At 43.1% G+C, this 22,863-nt stretch overlaps 1 protein-coding gene across 2 annotated transcripts in view; it reads left to right on the top strand.

The window, feature by feature from the left end:
* LOC109314445 (arginine-glutamic acid dipeptide repeats protein-like) overlaps positions 1-16,770 on the top strand; it is a 189,383-nt gene extending 172,613 nt beyond the window's left edge. The window contains exon 11 of one of the 2 annotated variants that reach the window (XM_019541625.1): positions 15,853-16,770. In XM_019541625.1, the coding sequence (XP_019397170.1) occupies positions 15,853-16,026 (174 nt within the window). In that variant the 3' untranslated portion in view covers positions 16,027-16,770. The remainder of the gene's footprint in view (positions 1-15,852) is intronic. The other variant, XM_019541626.1, reaches the window with a different exon arrangement.
* The last annotated feature ends 6,093 nt before the right edge of the window (positions 16,771-22,863 follow it).

Here is a 22,863-nt window from a genome sequence, read left to right as displayed (position 1 = left end):
TTTGATAAATCACTAAATTTTTGTGCTGTTAACTCCATTATCCCCCTTGAATGCGAGTCTTGGAGGTACGTTTTTGGAGAAGCCTCTATACTGGTGTGGGCAAAATATGGCCTGTGGGCCAAGTCTGGTCCTCCAGGCAATTCCAGCTGGCCTACTGAGTCCTTCCATAAGCCCTGGCCCTTGCTGCCCCCTGCAAGCCAGCGCCTCTATGCAGGAGGTGCACCTCTGGGTGCTAAGCAGCCAACCCCTGCCCTAAGCCAGGAGGTACTGGCAACTCGGTGGCTGTTCCCAGCCTCCCTGCCTGTGAGAGTGGGAATTCAGGTAAGGGCCTCACTGGGCCAGGGCCTCCGACTGGGGCAGAGGGGGCTGGGAGCATGGGGGAGCCATATGTTACGGGGTCAGGCTGGGCTGGCCCCCCACACTGCAGGAGTGCCAGAGCAGTGGGCTGTGAGGCTGGGTCAGGCTGGCCCCACATGCTGCTGCCATGTGTGGCCACAGACTTGGACGGCAGCACGGGAACTGCATGTTATGGGGCTGCGTGGGGCTCGCCTTGCACCCTGCCACCAGGTGTGGCCAGGGACCTGGTCAGGAGTGCTGCTTGAGGGGGTGGGGCTGGCCCAGCACATTGCCATCATTTGCAGCCAGGGACTTGAGTGGGAGCTGCATTACAGGGCTTGATGGGGCTGGCCCTGCACGCTGCCACCACCGGCTGGGGACTGGAGTGGGAGTGCGGAGAGCTGCGTGCTATAGGACTGGGCAGGGCTGGACCCACTTGCTGCTACTGTGTGTAGCTCCAGGGACTCTGGACTCACCCCCCACCCCAACCCCAGACACACCCACATCCTTCCTCAGCCCCCACACACACTTCCCCCCCATACACACACACACACCCTGTACGCAAGATGCAAGAGTAAGGCTGTATTTTGAGCTGTTACGCAGTCACCTCTAGATACGCTATGCAAACACATATAAATCGGGACAATTTTATAAAAATAAAATCAAGGTAAGTTATTGTAGATGATTTTTTTTTTAGTATATGATTTTTTTTCAGGTTTCAAGATGATAACACCCCCCAGCTCCCAAAAGGAGTACTTTCAAGGCAAGGGGAAGGACTTCTGGTGGTGGGGGTCAGGGACAGGACTTTTGATTCCAAGGTGGCAACCTGGGGGTGGGGCACTTACCAAGGAGCAGGGCTACCCCTGTGGCCCTTGACATCTCACCAGAACTAGTTAAATGGCCCTCCAGCTGAAATAATTGCCCAGCCCTGCTCTATACGAATGCTGTGCATGTCATCTTTTAGAATGAGCAGTGGATGACTGTATAGAGGCCATATTTCAGTTTTTTGATTAAAGATGCAGTTTGAGTGACAGCTGGATACTATCAGGTGCGATTATTTTCAGGAAAAAAAATCATTTAATTAAAAGCAGACTTGTAAGTAGCTGGGGACTATCTATAAGGCTCATTTCAGTTGCAGCAGGTTGCACTTCATCCAAATGTATGGTGTCCTGGCAAAGGCTGCTTTTCATGCACCAAATGAAAGGCTTTATCACTCACCACTGTCAGTAGGACTTCTGCCCCAATTCCACTCGCTGTATGATTGTACCCTACATTATAAGATTCTGCTGCTGGTGCCTCAGCTGTACCGAATCACATATTCTTGATGCGATGCCCTATTCTGTCCTGTTCCAACACCCGCCCGCTTATAAGGAAGCCTGATATCCATTTTAAGTAACTTTTGAGCAGCTTATGCTGAATTAAGTTGCTTTTTTGTTTAGAAATTATGATATGTAGCCCAGAAGATTAATGGAAAAAAATTGATATGCTATGATTTCTTATTATGGAAATCCAATAAACTTCAGAGCAGCACTTCATATAAATCAGTCTTGACAAGCTCCTTTGCTAGTGTTTTATTTATGTAATAACAGGGTGCTGTTGCACATGGAATGATTTATTGTTAATTATAGCAGATAGAAGTGAAGATGAGGGAAGATGCCATGCAGCGTATATTTTCTAGTATAACAACTCCTTCCAATGATTATTTACTTAATAGCATGGGTAAATTTCAGCTTTCATTCCCTGGTTTTGCTCTCAGGTTTTCATGCTGCATTTTTAATATTGCTCACAGCAAATCAAGAGCAGTAGAAGTTTTCATTTGGAGCTCATTGACCTCCTAATGTGTTTTGGCTGTCTCACTGGGGGGGGGGGAACTGTGCCTTTTAAGTTTTATTAACCATGCTTCTATATTAAATGCTGAGAATCTCCTTGCTAATGCTGTAGAATGAGTTGTAAAGTGAGTGAGAGTTGAAACTAGCTGACTTAAAAACCACTTGTTCCTTAAAAGCTTAAGGTTTTATAATTTTTAAAGGTATTTCTTGCTACATTAGTGTCAGGTCACATTATTAATTTGTAATGTGCAGTGAGAACATTGATGTTCACAAGAAGTTCTTGTTCTCTAATCTGGCATCCAACTAAAATACCTCAAGTCTTTTTGTCAGTGAAATGGGAGGTAAAGAAATATTTTAGATTTCTTGTAACAATATTTCTGTCTTACCTTGTGCTTTGGAAAAACCCTTTGCTGAAGGACAAGAACTTCAGTACTAAGTGAAATAAAATGTCCTAATTTCTGTTTTATTTATTAACAAGACCTTTGACCCCTCTCAAGTCAGCAGGGCTGACTGAATGACGTATTCATGGAGGCAGGATAGTCAAAGAGTAGTAGGACTGGAAGAGGACCTCCAGAGGTCATCTAGTCCAACCCCCTGCCCAAGGCAGGATCATTGCTATCCAAAACATCCCGTAGAACCGTAATCTAAACTCTACATAAGACTACCCTAAACCCTGATGCAACGTAGACCTAACATCCTACGTCTGCTGCAGTTCCACAATATAACAGGGGAGCCGCAGCAGCTAATGTCCTACTTCTATAAAATGTTGTTAGTATATGCACAAGAGGCCCTGGGTAGAGAGCCGTGCCCCACACTGCAGAGGAAGGCACGCCCCCCTCTCCCCCCACAGTCCATACCAATCTGACCATGGGGTAAAATTATATCTTGGCCCCAAATACGGCAGTCGGTCTGACTGTGAGTGGAGGGGCAAGACCTTCTAGCCAGAAACCTAGAAGAATCAGCACACTCCAGTTGAAGTCCCCAGCCTTGGCTGTAGCCAACACCCATTAAGGTTAAGTTGTTAATATTGCAAATAATGGTACTTTTCATTTTAACATCCCTTTTTGGCCAAAACTTTGTGAAAACTAGGAGATATCTGTCTTCCAGTTTGACAAAGAGGAATCTTTACATACAAGAGTTAGGATTTGAAACAAGTCCTCATTTGAAACTGATCCATGTCTGTTGCAAGCTTATGTCAAAATTTATAGTTCTTCACTTAGAAAATAATCTCCTGCCATTTGCCTTTCTTAACTAGGTCAGTTTAATTAGCTATCTTAACACTCGTATAGTGTGCATTATTAGTCAACTCACAACTTAGCAGACCACTCCCGCAGCACATTAAATATGAAAAAGCCATTTGAATGTGTGGATTGGGATTTGCTGCTTCCTGCAAAAGGAAGAGAGAAAAACATTGTTAGAGGAGTATTATAAGATAGCCACAGTGAATTAATATACTTAAGATTTAATGATTTTCCTTGCAGTCCTAAATGCATGCATACAGTCAGAGATAGCTAAATAGCTGTTACCTACCATTTCTGAGATGGCAGCATTTCAGCGTCAAGATATCTTGATCCATCTGTAGCATCAGATGGGACCACAGAGGGCAGTAGTCCTAGCTTTCAAGTGAAAATTTGAAGATGGGCAAACTTGCCATCCAGTTTGATCTTTTTACAGACCTTCAGCATGTAGGGTAAGCAAGTAAATTAGTCATTTATATTTGACCTTTTATGACGTCTCCTCATTTCTTTTACATCTCTACCAATGCCAAGTTCAGTACTTAATTTTGCCAAACTTTCCCTAAAATTAGGGAACTTGATATGTGAACAACGCCTGTCTTTCTGAAACTGCAAAGTTATTTGGAGGTATGCTTATAGTAGAACTGCCCTTCTTATCTTGACTTTGTTCTTGCTGCTGGTAAGGCAGTGAAAAAGATGTGCCAAAATGCACAAATTTGGACTGTCGCTGTTTTGTTGGGTCAGCTCAAGGTGGGGTTCTTTATTTTTTTCTTACGCATGCTGCTGTGAAGCGCCTTTAAAAGGTATGTTCTATTAAAATTCTTGTCAGTGTCAAAGGCAGAATTGACAGTGAGTGTGCCTTTATTAGCTCACAAATCAGCAAACATAAAAGAACAGATTAGCAAGATCACCAGAAAACATACAGACATCATCTTAATAAGAAGGAAGATCTGAAATTATCCTGCAGCATTGGGAAGACGCATCTCAACTGCATATGGATTCATTTTGTACATACGTATTACAAATCCGAAAGAGTATTTGCTTCCAAACATAATAGGATGAGCCCCCTTCTTAATACCTGGAACCCTGTAAATCATTTCCGTAATTAAAATTCATAAGCGGTAACGACACATTTTACAGCCCTGTCTACATATTGTGTGTCCATGTAATTTACTCCAGTTTAATTTATACTAATGCACTAGGCGTCCTTTCTCATCTTTTTTTTCTCTGTGTGTTTGTTCAAGATGGATTTTTTTTTTACCTCATAAATAGAAGGAAATGTTTTTCATTTGAGCCTTTGTGCAATTGGTAGTGGGGCGAGCAGTGTAAAAACTTAGTGTTTGTGGGGGTTATTTTTATTTTGCATTAGTGGAGAAGCAGTACATTAAAAATAGAGAGTAACACGGCTCTATTCTCATCTTATCTGTCTGCAAAACACATATAGTCTCGTGCATTTCTGTCAAGTTGGTAGCCCCCAAAATGTTACCTGTAATGCACGTGCCAGTGGTTTGTTGAGGTCTGGTAGGTCATGTAACAAGCTCCTCATCCCTTATTTTCAGCATCTTAATAACAAACGAAACTACAGCTATCTTTGCATGCTTTGCTGATATTGCCCTCTGTGTACGTAATTGCGGTCATTGCCCCAGGAGTGCTGGCAGCCTGTGAATGGGAGAGGAAGAGGTCTAAATGATCGTTGGAAGGAAGGCAAGCATCCACAAGACAATCTCTGAATTGCAGTGTGATCCATACTCTGAATCCCTGTGTTAAGTAAATTCAACCTCTGCCATTTTGCCAGGTGGATCCATGAGAAGCACTTCCTATGCTCTCAAGAACGCTTCAGTGATGTGATGAGTGTTCTTGACTCCTATTAACGGTGCCAGCAGTGGAGAGTACTTAGCACCTTGCAGGATTGAGGCATGCTGCTGAACCTAAGGCATATAACAAAATACAAGCTGGAGATTCGTATTCTCTCCTATCTTCTCTCTCCTTTTTTTTCTTCTCAACTGTGTGCCAGCTTGCTTTAGATTTCAGAAGTCCAACATTGTACTTCTTGGTCTCTTTTTCATATGGCATAATAAGGGAAAAGATCTGGGCCTCCGTGGCTATCCATCTTCCGGAGCTTGTTTTGTGACGGAGCCTTGCCTCTGTCTGAGCTCGGAAGCCAAGAGTTCTTGTTGCTGTTGTAGCTTTTATTTTTCTTGCGGGCTAGCAAAATCCCAGTTGCATCCCAGAAATCTTTCTCTGAAGAGAACTCCTATTTGATGCTCTCAGATGGCAGAGGACTTGGGGGTTTTTTTTTCTGGTTTGTTTTTCTTGATGCTTATTTTGTATGTGAAAGTTCAAATCCTGCAGTCCTAGATTTGGTGCAACTCCCATTGATTTGAAGTAGGGGCTGGCTCGAGTTAAAACGTCAGGATCTGCCCTTTAAAATCCCACCTTTTTAAAGTTTGATGGCATACAAATGAGTGAGACCTCATTTCCTCCACCGCTTTACCATTTCCAGTAGGAAAATAGTATTGTGGCTGTGCACATAATTCCTCAGCAGTTTTTGCTGACTGTCTCTTTCATAATGCTGTGAACCGGCAGAGCCGAGCAGTAGTATTTTTGCATCGCTTGCCTTAGTGTCGGGTGCCTTTTTAAGTAGTATCCTGACATTGGCCTACCAGCTAGACCACCCATGGCATGTGCTCTAATAGCTAGTCCATTTACCTCTCCATTTGCTTCATTAGTGGCTGCATGAAGGGCAGGGTTTCTGCCAAGTTCACTGTCTTCAAAGAAGCGCGAGCTGCTGCTGTCTGCGAGATTTGCCTAAGGAAGGAACGTGGAAGCCGCTGGGGTCTCCGTACTACTGTGGCACATAGTGCCTGAAGCTTTGCCCTCCATTGGGAAGTATTGCATAGCTTTTTGTGAGAGGTTATGTTTTCACAAGACGTTGTGGAGATAATAGTTTTGGCACCCAAGGTTTGGATACATGAAAGCAGGCCGGCCAGATTTTTAAAATGTTGGTACGTGAGAATATGTTGCAAATGCATTGTCTGAACTTGCGAAACCCCACAGCATCATCCAGGAAGGAGCCTGTAAATGCTGCTGCATTGATTTCAGAAAGAAAAATGCCTAAGCAAGAAGCTTTAAAAAAAAACAAAAAAACCCAGAAATTTTCCTCTCTGCTCTGTGGTAGAAAGCTGGTGTCCCAGATCTGCCAATCTCGGGGGGAAAATCTCTGCATGGCGAATGCTGCACACGAATATAGTGCCGCAAAACAGTAAGAGAGCACTGGGGGTGAGTTGCTGAAAAGATTCTCCACACAGTGATCACCGATTGGTTTCAAATTAGGAGAAAAGTCTCTTGTCTCTTGTGGATTCTGTATTCATCCAAAAATGAAAAATTGGATTTGTCATTTCCTTTTTCTCCTCTCCTCCTCCCACTGACCCAGATGACCATTCAGAGCTTCCCAGGGTACTTTTCTCAGGAAATCCAGGGCAGGAAGGGCTTAAGTTAGATTAGTAACACTTGCATTTTTGTTTCCTCCTTGTTTTCAGTAGGATGCCAGTAGAAGGGCAGCTCGAGGCTTCTGCCGTGTCTCTGGTCCCAGTTCAGGATGCATTCTCACAAGAGGGGTCACGTTTTCGGAAGACGGGATTGTTCACAGGGGAGCACAGCATGTTCACAAACTGCTTCCCCCTCTACCCCCCGTCCCCCCCGCCCCCCAGTTTTGAAATACTGTTTGTCTTCTTAGATGATTACATCCTTCTTCCCTGCACAGCCTGCAGCAGGGGGAGAATATGGGGATTCCCCGTGTGTTGATAAACTCGGATGCCGTAGTGCTCTTTAGCTGTAGGACAGTAATGAAGATGGGTGGCAGTCAGATACGTAACATGGCAGAACAAAGGAAGGATGTTTAAAATGACAGACTGCGCTGTCCTGAAGAGTGACCCCCCCCCCCCTTGGGGGGGGCGGCAGTTGTCATTTTGACATGCCTGTTGTTATTGTGGAGGGTTGTTAAGAGCCAGCTGTTCCTTGTTTATCCTACTAGATGAGCAACATATCTGTACTTACTACCAATCCCTCCGTGCATCAGGAAACGATCACATACTAATAATATGGGCTGGTTTCTTTTTATTAATAGGACTGTTCTGCATTTTCATAACACAGTATTACACAGCAACATGTCATTCTGAGTGACAAATGTGACAGTGTAATATCAGCTTAGGGAAATTCAGTTAGAAGTAAGATGTCACCCAGACAAATTACTGCCTGTTTTAACTTGCCCTTAGACCAGATTTTCTTGCTCATTAACTACAGAGAAGGTTGAAAGCATAAGAAAACTATTTAAATATATGTTAGCAATAGCATGCGTTGTTATTGCTGGTTTTCCTTCTGGATGAGTCTTCATTAGCTGGATGAGTTATTCTCATGGTTCAGGTGTGGTAGTGTAACTCTCCAGGAGCTATCATTGTTTGCCTGCACGTGTTGCTGCGAACACTTCGGCTGCTTTTGGTGCACAGGATGGTTCTACCACTTCAAAGTTTCTCTCCTTCTACATGTTTCTCTTGGGGAAAACCATCTGTGTTTTGTTTCTTTGTAAGAGAACTCAGTATTTAGGGACAAATAGGAAAGCTGTTGATGAGTAGATTAAAAGGACAGAGTCATCTTGCAGCTATGGTTTGCTTGAAATTATTTAACAAGTATATCTCTCCATACATATAGACTTATCTCTGTCTGTCTGTCCCTCAAATACCTAGAGGTTTTTTTTAAGGAAATATTTAAACTTGTGTTGCAAGATCTTTCCGTAACAAACTCTTCAGTTGACCTGATGGCACAATTTACTAAGCTTGTCAAATGAGCAAACAAACCCCCTCCCACTCCTCACCCCCCAGAAAAGCACCTTTGCAGAGGCAGTGCCCCCGGCTGGTGTCGGCCCCCGGCAGTTATGCATTATTTAGTAGTAGTAATGTTTAGAATTGCACTTGTGTTTCACAAATTGATTTCCCAGTTCTTGTGTTTAGAAAGTGTGTATAACGAAAGCATCTGTTTTGTCATCTGTATCATTAGCATTTAGATCAGCATGATGATCAGAGCAATACAGATGCCTAAAATAAAACAGAAATGGGGGTGCCGTGGAAGTTGCTTTTTTGCCAAAGAGTAGGAGAGGAAGATTGTATTTCCAATCTGTTGCAAGTCCTGTGAGCCATAGATATTTAAGAGACTAGAACTAGTTTTATTTTTCTTATAGTGAACTACTTGTGCAGCGATGTTTCTGCTCACCTGTTAAACCTTTCCGTCAGCCTTGAGCTCCATTGGCAGGTCAGGAAGTTACCATCAGGCAGTTATAAATTGGGGCTTGTCAGCTACAAGGAGGTCTGTTGGGTAAGCAGGTTTCTCAGGTGCCGTCTTCCTGCATTGGGTGGCTTGGCTTCTGAATTGGTTTGAGATGCTGTTGGGCTCGGGCACCAGAGGGAGCCCTGTGGAATGACATTGATGTCCACATTACAGAAAGAAGTTTGCCTGTTCTTCAGACCAAGCAATGCCCTGCATGTTTGCAGCAGGTGGGGAAGACTTCAGATTTTGAGAAGGGGAAAATAGCCCTGGATGTGTTATTTTTGGGACCAGTCCTTAATTCAGTGCTAAACATGCTGGGTGAAAGCACACCTGTTGGTGCCTGGGAGGATGGGCACTGGAAATAAAACTGAAAAACTTATTTGAAAACTTCAAATAAGTATGTTGCAGTGTAAAGCATTGTATGTATGACAGAGAAAAGTCCCGATGTCTCATAGGGGATTCTTTGGCGATTTGTACCCTGCTTTTCTAGCGTTTCTCCCATTATGCCTCTTAAAGTTGTCTGGCAGTCATGTGACTGGAGGGAGCAGGTTGAATTAAGATCTCGATTAGATTAGAAAGCAAGAGGATGCACTGGCAGAGTCTGCTGCTCTGGCAGCAGGAATGCATTTGTCTTTCCACCCCTGACTTCTTTCTGATCTTCTCCTAGCCCCACTCTCTCCATTTATTGCCCATTGCTGCACTGAACACTTGGGAGTCCTGTAGGAGCAGTCCAGCGCCTTGAGCAATGTGCTTTGTAGTGAGAGGGGCAAACTCAGCCAAATTTTGCTCTTCTCCAATGTCCACAACCTACTCAAGACTTGAACAGCCTGGCATTCCCCATCCCTCCTCCCTGAATTCTGGTGCTTTTAGCGGACCTTTCGGTGAAAGGATCTGGGTTTGTGCACTTTCATGTAAATAACATGTAAGATCTGATTCGTGCTGCATCCTCCCTTCAGCCAAAGAGAAAAACTTAACTATGCTGATAGAGAGAGCTGGTAGTAAAATGAGGAGTCTGTATAGACCCTCTTCAGTGTGCTACAAAGCAAAGCTCTCTTCCTCATGAGCCTGTCAAAAGATGGAGGGCAAGAAAATGACCCTTGAAGATGGGAATACTTGGCATCCGTCACATTTTGCATTTCCAGCTTGGTTCATTTAATATTAATCCAAACCTAAAACAGGACAGCAAAGTAGTGATGGCATTTATTTAACATTAGGGCACAAGGGTGAGCCTTCACATTACAGATGTGAAAACTGAGGCGAAGGATTGAAATGAAGCAACCGAGACCACCAACTTCATCAGAAGATGAGCCAGAGCTTGAAATCAAGAACCCTTGGAGCTTCCATTATTAGCCTTTATTCGCCAGACAGCTCAGCCTCCTTACAGAGATGGATGTAGCCACTGCTGTCTGAATAATCACTATGACTTTTATTTGGCTTTTCTGGGTACATTTCAAATTAGTTCAGCAATGCTTTATCACAGAATAGTAGCAATTTTTCCCGAGAGGAACAGGCTCTGAAATCTAACGGTGTACTTAATGGACTCCAATTATTTAATATTGTAGTATGAATGCAGCCTAACTCCAGATAGGCTTTTCGACGGGGATCATAATGACTGTAATTGCAAAAGGATGCCTTGCTGAAGTAGGAGCTGCCAGATGCAATGCCATTCTGATCTAAAAAGGTCACAGTAAAAGGGACATTTAAATTAAGTTATAAATTACAATTGAAGAACAATATTTTGATGTGCGAGACCGGAGATGTCAGAGTGGTGAGATGTAATTCATGGGTTCATTACAGAACAGAGGTGCCTGACAGCTGAGCCATGCCAAAAGGAAAATTTATTTGCAACATCACGCAGACAGAAAATGGCAGCTCAGCTGAGAAGCTGGAGTAGAAACTTGAAACCTTGTGGTAATGTGCAGAGTTTATGCTAATCAGTCTTGCCTGAGATCCAGAGATGTTTAATGATTGTTGTAATATAAATGAGGCATTCAGACATGTGCACATGCAGAATTTTCCTTTAATTTAAAATTCTGTGCTTTGTTATAAAAAAAATAAATAAATAAATAAACGTCTACATTATGAAGTGTAAGTATATTTTGTTAATTCCCTAGTTAAGTATTGTGTGTATGCGTAAGATTGCTGAGGGTTCGGAAATTATTTAGACAACAGGATTAGCACTCAAAACAATGATTCCATACATGACAGCCTTTTGGGGGATAGTAATTTAGTGTTTATAGCAATACCTTGAAAAGTTCAGCTAGGAGTTAATTAAACTGTAGGCAGTCATCATTAGCTATTATTTATATGTTCAAGTAGCTTGCCAATAAAGTGCTTATATATATTAAATTACTGAGAGTAATAAGCAGAGAATGATCCATCAGCCAGATTGAAAGTAGTGGATTGAACTCTGGCAATTATACAAAAACATTTTTTTTTTTCTTTCTGCTGCATTCTGCTTCTACCAGTACTAATCAGGGCATTTTCTATATAGAGAGTTAGTTTTCTGGAGGGTGTTTAAAAAAAACTCATTGCTGGGGGGGGGGGGTGTTTTCCCTTGCCTGGTTGGTTTCTGATCAATTTGCATGCTGCTTCTCCTTTTCCACCACTCTTTAATAAGTAAAGAGCACCAGCAGAAGGGCTTGGAGCAGAGTTCATTTGGATCCTTTCAGTTGGTGCTTTGGGACTCTTACGTTGGTCTGCTAACCTTTCTGCGCTTTTGGAACTGTAACAGCTGCCTGTTAGTTCAGTCCATTTTTCTGTTCTAGTCTGATTCTTCTTTCAATGATTTGAGCTGTTCTTCGGTAAAGAGAAAGGAGAGAAGGCAAGAAAATATGCTGGATTTCTTCAGGCAAAATATAGATTCTTTCTGAGTCACCAAGAGCTTTGGGCAAAGCATAATGTTGAAGAGGGAAGGCAGGGTGGGGGGGACCCTGTCACTTAATCACTATAAATTTTTTGAAGGGAAGAGGCATGCTTCGTTTTATAGCACGTGCGCGCACACATCATGCAGGCTGATGTGCCATAGCAGCAAATAACGGGTCCTTCTTATTTTCAGACCTACCTATTCCCGTGGCTGGAGTGCAGACGAGAAGGAAAATCAGTGTGTGCCCAGTAGAAAAGGCAAAATGTTGTTTTCAGGCTTCTAAGTGGGAATAGTCTGCTTTGGGAGGCTGACAAAAGTGCTAAAAGCAGTTTCAAGTCAGCAGTGCTATTTGAGTATTGGTATTTAAGCACAGCAGGTCTGGCTTTCTCATCATATCATTTGACCTGTAGCTTAGGAAAGATGGACTTGGATCATTGTTGCACTTGCAGAGAAGCACAGCCATTGACGTTGACATTGATGTAGGCAGTTGAGGCAGATTTATAAGCCAGTGCTCTGTTGTACATGGGAAATTTTATCAGTGGAGATGCATTTTAAAGCAGTGGTTTCTCCTAAGTAATCACACAGGTAATGGATCTCCCTGACTTAAAACAGTGTGAGGTGGTATTGATGGCTGTAGCATGTTAATGCATCTCTTATAGCAGTAGCTTTCAGAGATCAAGCAGCTGTTGGAGGCTGACGCACTGTTTTCTGCAGTTATTCAGTGAAGGCATGTGCATTGTCTTCATTGTAATTGTCAGGAAGAGCATCTTTCTTTAATAATCTTGCAGTAGATGGCTGAAAATTAGCCACGTGAACATTCATCTTAGAATGCCATTTTTGTGCTCGTGAGATGTTGGCCACGGGCTCTCTTGGTTGCCTACCACCCTTCAACTTACTGTAACTTAAATTGGTGGCAGTGCTTCCAGCATGCAGCCAGGTAAGAAAATGTGTCCTGATATCAAGCTAAAACTCATTTTAGCAAACAGACACAGGTCTCTGCTGGAAGTGAATTTTTTTTTTTTTTTTTTTTTTTTTTTTAGAGGATGTTTCAAACTGTTTGTAACAAACCTTGCTCAGCTGTAGAAAGAGAGTTCGGCAGGAAAAGGAACAGGGAATACATTTTTCTCAAGATAAGTTTAAAAAATGTACCCTTTAATTTTGAAGCTTGGGAGGTCATATCAGCTGATGGCTTCAGAGGAACAGTAATGATTCATGCCAGCTTTCATCTATAATTTGTGAATTGCTTCTTTAGAGCAACTGATTAAATGTGAATGAGAGGTTCATGGCCTGGCTTTGAATGGCCTGATAGGCAGAGATGCTTTAGCACTCATTGACATTAGCGCACACTGCTACTTCTCAACATTTCTGGACCTTGTGCCGTTTATTTTAGGTGTTGAGATGTGGTGAGCACTAGTTCATCATTAATGTGGCCTTCCTGTCTTGCTCATTTAAAATTTAAGTTGAACAGCTGGCAAAATAACTCAGCCAAGATACTGTGATCTTTAATTGGCTATGGTTCAGATATTTGTCCTTTACGAATACAAGCTCGTTTTTAGTTTTAGGCTCAGCTTGGGCCACGGTTGGATTGATGTTCTAGACTGTCACCGCTTGTTCCGTGGGCTATGTGACGGGACAACAGAGAGGCTAATAAAGCAGATGGGAAGGTTGCTCATGCTGCTGGGTTGTGTGCAAAATCCACCTTTTCTTCAAGTGTCCTAGCATGAACTTACCTAATAGATCATCATGGCTCTCATGAAACTCTTACAGTCTATTCTGTGCAATCTGGCATCCTTTTATGGCATAGGGTTTTTTATTTAAAGAACAAACTTGGTGTTTAAAAGAGCAGTACACACACAGATGCTCCCGCTATTTAAAACCGGTGAAGGCCAAGCTGACTTGACAAAAGCTAGGAAATCAAAGTGAAGACTGACGCTTTGTGCCCAAATCTCACAGCTGTGCTTTCTTTTCACAGCTGCATGAGCCATGTATTGAGTGTCAACCTTTGCTTTCAGTTTCTCAGCTTTTGTCGACTTTTGCCACAACCTTCACAGGTTTTAAACATCCTGCTTTGTCAATTGAAGATGCATCAAAGGTTCTGGAGCCGGCTGGCTTTGTTATATCAGGGATGTCTGTTCAATTGAAATCTAGATACGACATTGTTCCAAGTCAGTGAAGAATACGTGTACGGACGGTTTATTTAGCTGCAAATGCCAGCTTAGTAATAGGACCATTTGAGTTCATTCCTTCCATAGCTTTGTTATCAGCACAGTAACCTCAGTCTCAATGCTCAAGAGCTTTCATAAAGAGCTAATTGATTGTGGGAGCTATCCAGATCTGGTCTCTGGTAGATGGTATGTATGCTCAGTTTTGTTACCTATTTTCCCCCCCTGCCACTCCTCGTCTTCTGCCTGCCCTTGTTTTTTTTTGCCATGTGGTTCTTCATCAGAAATCGCTTTTAGAAGGCTTGGGGAGGTTCTTGTCTGTGTTTTTGTGCAGGCCCTGTCATGTGCCACGTGCTGTGCAAACACAGAACAAAAAGTTAGTCCCTACCCCGGATGGCTTGCAATCCAAGTATGGGACAAGAGATAACAGACAGCAGCGTACAGGGAAACAGTGAGAGCGTAGTGGTCAGCAGTGGACCGAGCGCACCAACCCTGTACCCGCTGTTGAGTTTAAATGTTTGTTATTTGGATTAGATGAGAGATTTATGAACAGCTGAGGTGAATGGCAGTCAAAGGCTATAGTGTATCATGCCATTGAGTTTGGGGCTTCTTTTTTTTTCCCCCCCCTTAAGCAGATCTCTGCTTCAGAATCAGTGGGACACCATGACGGAAGAAAACTAATGCACAGTTTGGTTACGGTAGTGGTGCCAAGTTAGTTTCTGTCTGATGCTGTGTGTTGTGCATGAGGGTCCCAGCCTGGATCAGGGCGCATTCGAGAAAAGAAGTTTTTTCATAGGCAGTTTTGAAGAGTTCAGGGTTTACAACAACTCCTAGAAATGTCGTCTGTGTGGAGGTTGTGGACACTGTTGGGGCGGCAGTATAGTGGGGTTGGGAACACAGCCGGACAAATGTCATTGCATTGCGGAGGAAGAGGCAGAGGCCTTGGGAAAGATCTGTGTTTTAGAAGATGGTGGGTGTGAGGAGCTCATAGGGCCTCTTCAGCCCCAACCCCCTCCCCGCTATGTGTTACATGAATTGGCAAACTCTTTTGTGCCAGTAGCTTTGGTGAGCCCATTGCTGGTAATCCAACTCCTTAGGCAGCAAAGCTAACACTTGTGTTGTCTGCGAAGTTTCCACACCAGTCATTTCTCTCTCTTCTGGGTGTGTGCATGGAGAATTGGTTTGTGATCATCCCTGCAATACTGCCTTTCCCTTTTTAGTACATTCTTTCGAAGGCGCGGAGCAGCAGACTGATTAGCTGTCGTGTTCCTAAAATCCCACTGTACTTGAAGGTAGCATGCTATAGATTTTTATCATTTCCATGTTCTCTGTCTAGAGCTAAGAATCAGGGGTCTGTCCCTTGAAATCTTTGTTGAAAGAAGGCCTGTCTCAGCCCGGGTATTTATTCTCCATTACATCCCTTGATCTCGCTTTAGTTTTCACCAGCAACCTTGGCCAGCCCTCAGCGCATTTGTTGGTGGTGGAAGGTAGCCACGCCACACAGAAGGGTGGTGTGTTGTTGAGAGAGTACCATAAGCCGTTTCTGTGCACCTCCTGCAAGAGGTTTTCTTTCCCCTTTCCCTCCTTATGTGGTGCTCCAGGAACTTGTTGTTCTTTGCTGTGCAATGAAAATGAACGCAGTCTTCTGGAGGAGTAAGCTTCGTGCTCTGTCCCCGAAGCACACATGACCTCCAAAATGCTGGTTCCAGTTGATTAGATAAATACGAGACCAATATTGCTGCATAAGATGCCACTCCCTTTGAAGACTGTTGGGTTTGGTGCCTCTTTTTTCCGTGGAATTTCTTGCGTTAGAAATATTAGAAAATGCTAAAGGGAAAATTTACGATCCGTTATGGTTTCGACAGTCTTCTGGGAGAGACTGGAGAAAACAGAGAGCAAGTTGACTTGTTTTAATGTTCTCCCTCCCACTAAATAAAACTGAGATTACCCTTCAGGTTCTGCAGATTTCACTTATTTATTTTTACTGTTGATACAGTAAGTGCAATAAGTCCCATTCTCTCCTTCCTACTCCCTTTTCCTTGGTATTGATTCACCTCCAGCTCTGTTTATTGACATAATTTTGTTTTTCTGCTTTTATTATTTAGCTACATGAAAGTAACTACGATGCCGGAAAAGCCCTGCAGCGCTTGGTGAAGAAGCCTGTGCCCAAACTGATCGAGAAGTGTTGGACTGAAGACGAAGTGGTGAGGAGTGATTTATTCCCTTCTGCCATGCGGAAGGATTGCTTATTTCTTCCTCAGCTCAGAGGTCTTCTTTAAGGCAGCTGCAAGGAGGCTATTCCACGGGGCGAAGCTTTCCTTTCATTTCTAAGTGAGCTGACCCTTAATCGATAGACAGTAGACACGGCCCAGTTAGTCCAAGGAAAAATATCTTTCCACTGTGGAGATGGGGAGATTACTCTTGCTTCCAGGGGACATCCCGCGACAGATCCAGCAGCACTAGAGGTCTCAGGCTTTCCAGTTCACATCCTGCCCAGTATTGCTTTTGGGCTGGCCTGGCACTTTATTTAGCAGTTGCAGTCAGAGGGGACATATGCTGGGACCAGAGCATACGACATGGTTTGTGTTGTTTTTTCCTACTTCTCTCAGGAACCTGAGGGAACAGAAGGAAGGATCGCAGTCTTCAGTTCATGCTGCTCGATGCACTGTCAATAGTCAGTGTTTCTCCTAGGTGCGGTTTATATAAGGATTGTGACCTCCTGCTGAAAAATAGGGACCAGCACAGCTATTGCTGGCTGGATCTTCAGGGTGACATGAACCAAACGGGGATCCTCTGAAAAGTGGTGTTGTCTGGCTACGTGCATCACATCTAACTTGTCAGGAGATTTCCTGGTCCAAAATGGTACTGAATACAGCGTGTGTATTTTATATGCAATTTCCAGAGTCAGGTAAGGCTGGGAAGAGTTGGTATGAGCAGGTAGACCCAAAGCAGGACAGAATCCCTGAATGAGCTGAATGCAGGCGTTTCAAAACCTCACAGCCATGAAGATCATTGAGGAATCTGGGCCCAGTCACCTTCATTTGTAATATTCGGTTTTGTACTTAATAGTTGTTTTTTGTGGTTGTTGTAAAACCCTATAATTGAAATGGGAATGGCAGTTTAAAGTTTGTGGGGTTTTTTGGTTTTTAATTTGCCTACACTCTACACAGAATGGAGAAATGTTCATTGTATCCCTTATTTAATGAACAGCCTTTGCAGGGGAACGCTTGTATTCCAACAGTGTTTGATTTCCAGGCACTGCCGCATTGCAACTGTTTGCTCTTTGCAAAACTTTGTAGCAGTATGCTACTGCAAGAGATACTTCACTGTAAACAGGATGAAACTGTCTCGTCTATTTTAATCCTCAAAGATGAAAGAAGGGCTAAGAGTAAAGGGTGCAAGTAAGTTAAAGTAGATCAGCGCCACAGAGTTGTTTTGCCCTTTAAACCACAGTGACGTTAGTGTCACCGCTGAGGAAATACATATTTTTAAACAGTGACTTATAATTGGATAGTGTCCCTTTAACAAACTATGCATAGTCATGTTTGGTTTGATGAGAAAAGGGTAAATGCTATGTTTCCTAGCTAAGCAATTAAACACCAGTGCACGTTAAGGCAGGAAGCTCAGACGGTTGCCATTTTATAATTATTAAATGTATTTATCTACAAACAGTGGACAACATTTGCAGTTTGTACCATGTGCAGTCTGTAAAGTGTACATCTTCCAACATGTCACGGTAGTCTTTCCAGATAAATATCTTCCGGTGAGAAATTCAGTGTTTTCATGGGGTTTTTTTTGTTGCTTTTTTTTTTTAACCAAACATGTAAATGGAGGAAAAATTCCTAGCGAGAGAAGCAGATGTGAACCAAACAACATTTGTTTGTGGGAGAACTTCTACACTAGTTAATTTTCTAGATGGAATTAAAGCGTGTTAAGAAATAATCTTGTGGTGGGTGGAACATAGTCTTGTTAATCAAGTTACTAATTAAGCTGGCACCAGAGTCATAAAATAGAACTGATTAATAACGGGTGAAATTTTCCTAGTCTCTTAACATTTTTGAATTATTCAGAAAATGGCTGGAGAGAGATTTTAAAGCTCTAGATGCTCTGAAAATCTTGCGAGAAGTTTATTCTAGCAAATTATGTGCCTGCTGCTCTCTCCATATATGAACATTTTTACAAGAGAGAGAGGTAGGTTAGGGGTAGGCCAGAAAACCCCCATATTAAAAGCAGCCTTGTTCTGAAATCAAACAAAAGACCTTTGTGGTGAAGGAAATGCCTGAAGCCATGAGGTGAAAGAGGATCTATGGGCTTTCGGAGGAGGGATGGTAGTGGAGAACAAGGAGCAAACGCCTAGGAACACAAGTCCTTAATAACACCTCGGATGATCTTGTCATAAGCGGGGCATTTTGTTTAAAGCAGGAACCATTCATACAAATACTGCTGAAGTTCTGCTCTTTTTTGTGCATTTGTACTGTGAATGTTTTATCCCCGCTCTCCCTCCACACGTGCTTTTCTTAAAAGGGTTAGCTGTGTGGTGCCAATCCCTACTTTCCTATTCAGAAAATGCTGTCCCCTTTTCCCGTCCCCTGTCTTTACCAACAGGCTGGAGTGGGGCTCTAAGTGTCGTCATCGTTGCAGCTCAGGGTTTTGATCAACAGTCAGTGTTAAATGATGGAGAGTGGAGCCTTACAAATAAGAAAAAAAGCAAGGTTTATTGAAAAATGAAACATTACTCCCAAACAGTGAACAGTATGAGTACAGAATAATGATCATTAACTCTATAAATCATTGTCAGTCTCGGCTCATTTTATCGTATTTGCTTCTTGTTCTATTCCATCCAAGTTTCCAGAAATGTTTGGCAGCCATCCAAGTACGGCAGAGCCGGAGATCAGCCTGTTCTCTTATTTATAGGGAGCAGAGCTCCACCCTCGCAACCTCAGAGCCCTCTTCTCTCGGATTGACATCTTGCAGAAAGTTCCAGGTTAAAGCACCCGGCGCTGGGGCATTTCTTCCAAGGGAAAGGAAGTCCTGCACTAGCATTTGCAGGGCTCCTACCATACATCGTATGTCGGGGCCAGAGCTGCTTCAGAAATCTCCCACAAAACTTTTTTTTTTTTTTCCTCCCTCCCCCCACCAGAAAATGCCAGTGCATTGGAAGCAAAACTTTTTACAGAAACAGATTTTGACAACAACTTTTTCAGGAAGGTTTCTCACATCCAGGGTAGGAGACAGGTGGGGAGGAAAGGTGATCCACCCGGGACAGCCAGCCATTGCCCAATAGTTGAAGGTGCTCACTGCGGTGTGGCCAGAGTGAGGGGTATATCCTGTCTCCACAGCGCCAGGTGGTAGAATTGGTGTTGTCTTTGACCAAATGAATATTTACTGGCACAAAGTGGAACCTCCCTGAGAGACGTTAGCTAGATGCCCAGTAGATAAGTGGGTGACCACCTGTCATCAGATCCATGTTCCCACATTCCTGGCAGATGGCTTAACCATGGGGTTATCAGCTGCTCTGCAAAGTATTTTTGGCAAGGTCGCGTTTGTGTTCCAGTGCAGGAGGAAAACAAATTTGGGGAACTGCAGCATTTTTCGTGACGCCGCACGCTTGCCTTTTCAGCCAGCGCCAGTCAAACTCTTCAAGGCGACTCAGCAGTGAGCCTCCCGGATTGGTCATGGGGAAGCAAAGCAAACCAGAAGAGTATAATAAAGGGGTTTGAATGGACTCTCTCTAAAGCTACATCCTACAGTCTCTTTCTTCCCTAAGGCAGAACACCCACAAACTGGCGGGAGAATAGTTTGAGTCAGAGCTGCAGGATGCGAGAGCATCCATTTCTTTTCCAGGGGTTGACTTACACAATTGCTCTTGTCAACGTGGCCGTTCCTGAGTATGTGCAGCCTGGCCTCCCATAGCACGCAGTGCTATTCATGATGTCAGCAGTGCTGTCTGAATAGCTCACATTTGTTTGTTAGTTAACTTCTGGCTCGCATGTGGACTGTTCCTTGTCCAAAGATTAAGGCCTCCTCGTTAATTAAAACAACTTTCTGCAGTCAGTGACTGAATTATCCAGTAAGAGCTGCCTGCAGCAATCAGAGTTAATTAAAATAAAGGATGGAAGTTATGTTGTTTTTGCTATAAATGATGCGGTTATAGAGGTTTAGATCAAATTAAATGGAGGATAAAATTGACCAGTGATTGAATTAAGTGGAGGGCTCTGTAAATATGAAGATGAAGGTTTTCTCATCTCCCTGATGTTTGTCAAACTGTGGCTATTTTTAAATCTCTCTCCTTCCAATATGTAAATTCGTGAGCATGCTGTGAAAACCACAGTCTGCCTTATGAAAGTGGCTGAAGAAACTACTTTACTGTTGCATCAGTATGAAGCCTCAGCAGCAGCTGCTTCCTGTTTATACGGGTTACTGTTACACCTGGCAACATAAATCTCCAGCAGTGACTTGGGTGGGGAGGGGTCAGTGGCACTTGTAGCCCTCGTGAATCTGCTTCTGCTGATGAATTGTCAAATCATTGTCATGCCGAGCTGCACATCAGCACCTTCTCAATAAGCATTTAAAAAGACCTGTCATTTCACCGGGTAATGCAACAGAGTCTCACTAGAACGTCACCTGGTGGGTCTTGGTTTGGATGGAAAGCTGTGGCTTTCCAACCAGGCCTTTTCTTGCATCTGGGGAAGGTCAGGGAGCTCACAGCGGACGTCCGTGTCCTTCATTTTGACGTAACAGCTGGCTGTGCCCTCCTACAAGCTCCATAACACCGAATGTCATGCCGGACACATGCCACGTGCTGCTTAGTGTTACAGCAAGGTTGCACAGTAGGTGGAAAAGGGGAGCTGCGACTAGATCCACTAGAGCTGTTCTAGATATGCGCTGCACATGATATCTGCTGTGAAAATGGGGGTGTAAAGCAGCCAGATGTCTTACTTCCACTCTCTTAAGCCATTTAATCCTGAATCACTCCAAGACCGGTATTTTTGAGTGTATCCTATCAGATCAAAACAGCAGATGTCAGGTTTAATCATTAAAAAAAAAATATATGTGTGTGTGTATGTATGTGTGTGTGTGTGTTTGTATATATAAAAAAATATAAAAAAATATATATATAGAATAGGGAAACATTCTTAAGCCAGATTATAGTGCTAAACTGAGCTCCTTTTGTAACCTAGTGCACACAGTTAGGGTGAGTGCAAAGGCCCCTCTGAACAGTCAGTGGGATTGGGATCTCTGCCTCCCTTTTCTTCTTCCCCTTGGTTCCTTTGTGGAAAATCTCAGCCTTTGAAGGTAAGTTTTACGACCCAGAAAATAGGGAGCCAAAATACAGTGGCTCCAAGTGGGACTTACAATCATAAGTGTTAAAACAACGCTGACTTTGCAGGGGACTGACAAGAATGGGGCAAGAGCCTTGGGCTCAAACGTTTTCAGTTGAAAAGGAAGAGTAGTCTTTGGGGAGCAGGGTTGGTTAATTTTGCAGGTGCGATTCCTCCTGTGTGAACCAGCCCCACGGTGGTTGTTTCAAAAGCCCTGGTAGGATGTGGTCGAAACTTCCCACAAGAAGTGTGATGGGATTCCTACCATCTTGGGTGAAAATCTGCTGAGAACGTTTTCTAGGATTTCAGTGCCATTTGGTCTCAACTTCAGCCCATGTCTGATCAGAGCAGGAATTCCACTTTGCGTACTTCCAGTTTGTACAGGAAATGTATCAGAGAGGTACAGCCCACAAAGGCTACGTTCATTCCAGCTTCGTTTATTTAGCAAAATGGCTTTTTTTTTCTTTTGTCAAGCATGTCTTGTTTATAGAGGTGAGCAAGGAAAATAGTAAATGGCTGGCTGTTCTTTGTGTCACCAGTTTTAGCAGATTTGCACTTAAATTCTTACCCTTTATTTGGAATGCACAGTTCTCCTTTATAGCCACAGTCACTGAAAATCGATAGGGCTTACAAAAGAGCGAAATACAAATCAGAACGAAAAGAACCTCTAGTTTATTAGGTTTTTAATTAAACATGATGAACACATTTTAAATAACACAAAGGCCCCAGGCTGAGCTGCATCTAATCGAAACAGATTAAGTCACCCGTCCACACTCGGATAGTTATTAATTCTGTTTATTTATGCATGCTAGCTGAAGGCAGAGTTCACTGCTGCTGTGTTGCAGTTTATTGCACAGGGATGCTTGTGCTGCATGGCACTGGGCTCTTAATTAGCATTCAGATGTTGGTTATGAAGAACACTGGTGAGGCTAATTGAATTCTCAATTTCAGATTCAGAGCTGGGGTTTTCCTTCAAAGTTAAGAGAAACTGAGATGAATTGCAGTTTTGCCCTCCATTGTGCATTGCACCCTTTGCTTCCCCACCTCCCTCCTGCCCATGCTGAATTGTAAGGAGGGAAAATGCCAGGTGTTGCTTAAGGTGAAGGTTTGTTCCTCGGCATGCTTTTCCACGCAGTGCTGCTGATGACACGCTGACTTGCTTGATAACTGTAGCTTTTATCATGAAATATGCTGCCCTTTAAATATTTTACACAGCTTTATTTTACACAGCTTTTGATGTAGCCTAGTAGAGGTAAACAACCTAGATTCAAATAACCTCTTAAATTTATATCCCAGGATAGTTGAGCCTTGCTGGCGATAAACTTTAATTGGCCGTGTATGCAGATTTCCAAGTTCATAAATTTAAAATGTCCACACCTGCTGTCAGTTTTTTAAAGCTCATTTGTCATAAATACAAGTGAAAGCCCTTCTTCCAAAAAAGAGACGACATGGCAAACTAATTTCCCGACACATTTGTGAATATTTGTAATCCAGTGAACCGTCGTGGCTGGTCAAGAAATTACTTACACAAAGACACACACACATTTATTTGCTTGGCTGCCTTGCCTGAAATCATCTACAAATGTCTCTCATCTGCCCTTTTTGGAATATCTGCTCAAGAAAACATTGTTTTCATTGCTTGCTCCTTTGAAGCCAGACATCTCAGATATGCTAGAAGACAGAGCTGCTTACTAGGGCAAAAATACCATGAATTTTATTTACTGTTCATGTGGCAGCCATAGACAAGGTAATTCACAGAAAATCAAAGTACAGTCCCTGCAAAAGCAGGGTGGA

The sequence above is a fragment of the Crocodylus porosus genome, unplaced genomic scaffold, assembly GCF_001723895.1.
Source record: "Crocodylus porosus isolate Cpor-Errol unplaced genomic scaffold, CroPor_comp1, whole genome shotgun sequence".
NCBI lineage: Eukaryota > Metazoa > Chordata > Crocodylia > Crocodylidae > Crocodylus > Crocodylus porosus.
The sequence above is the reverse complement of the archived record's forward strand: the minus strand, read 5'-3'. Positions and strand labels throughout refer to the sequence as shown.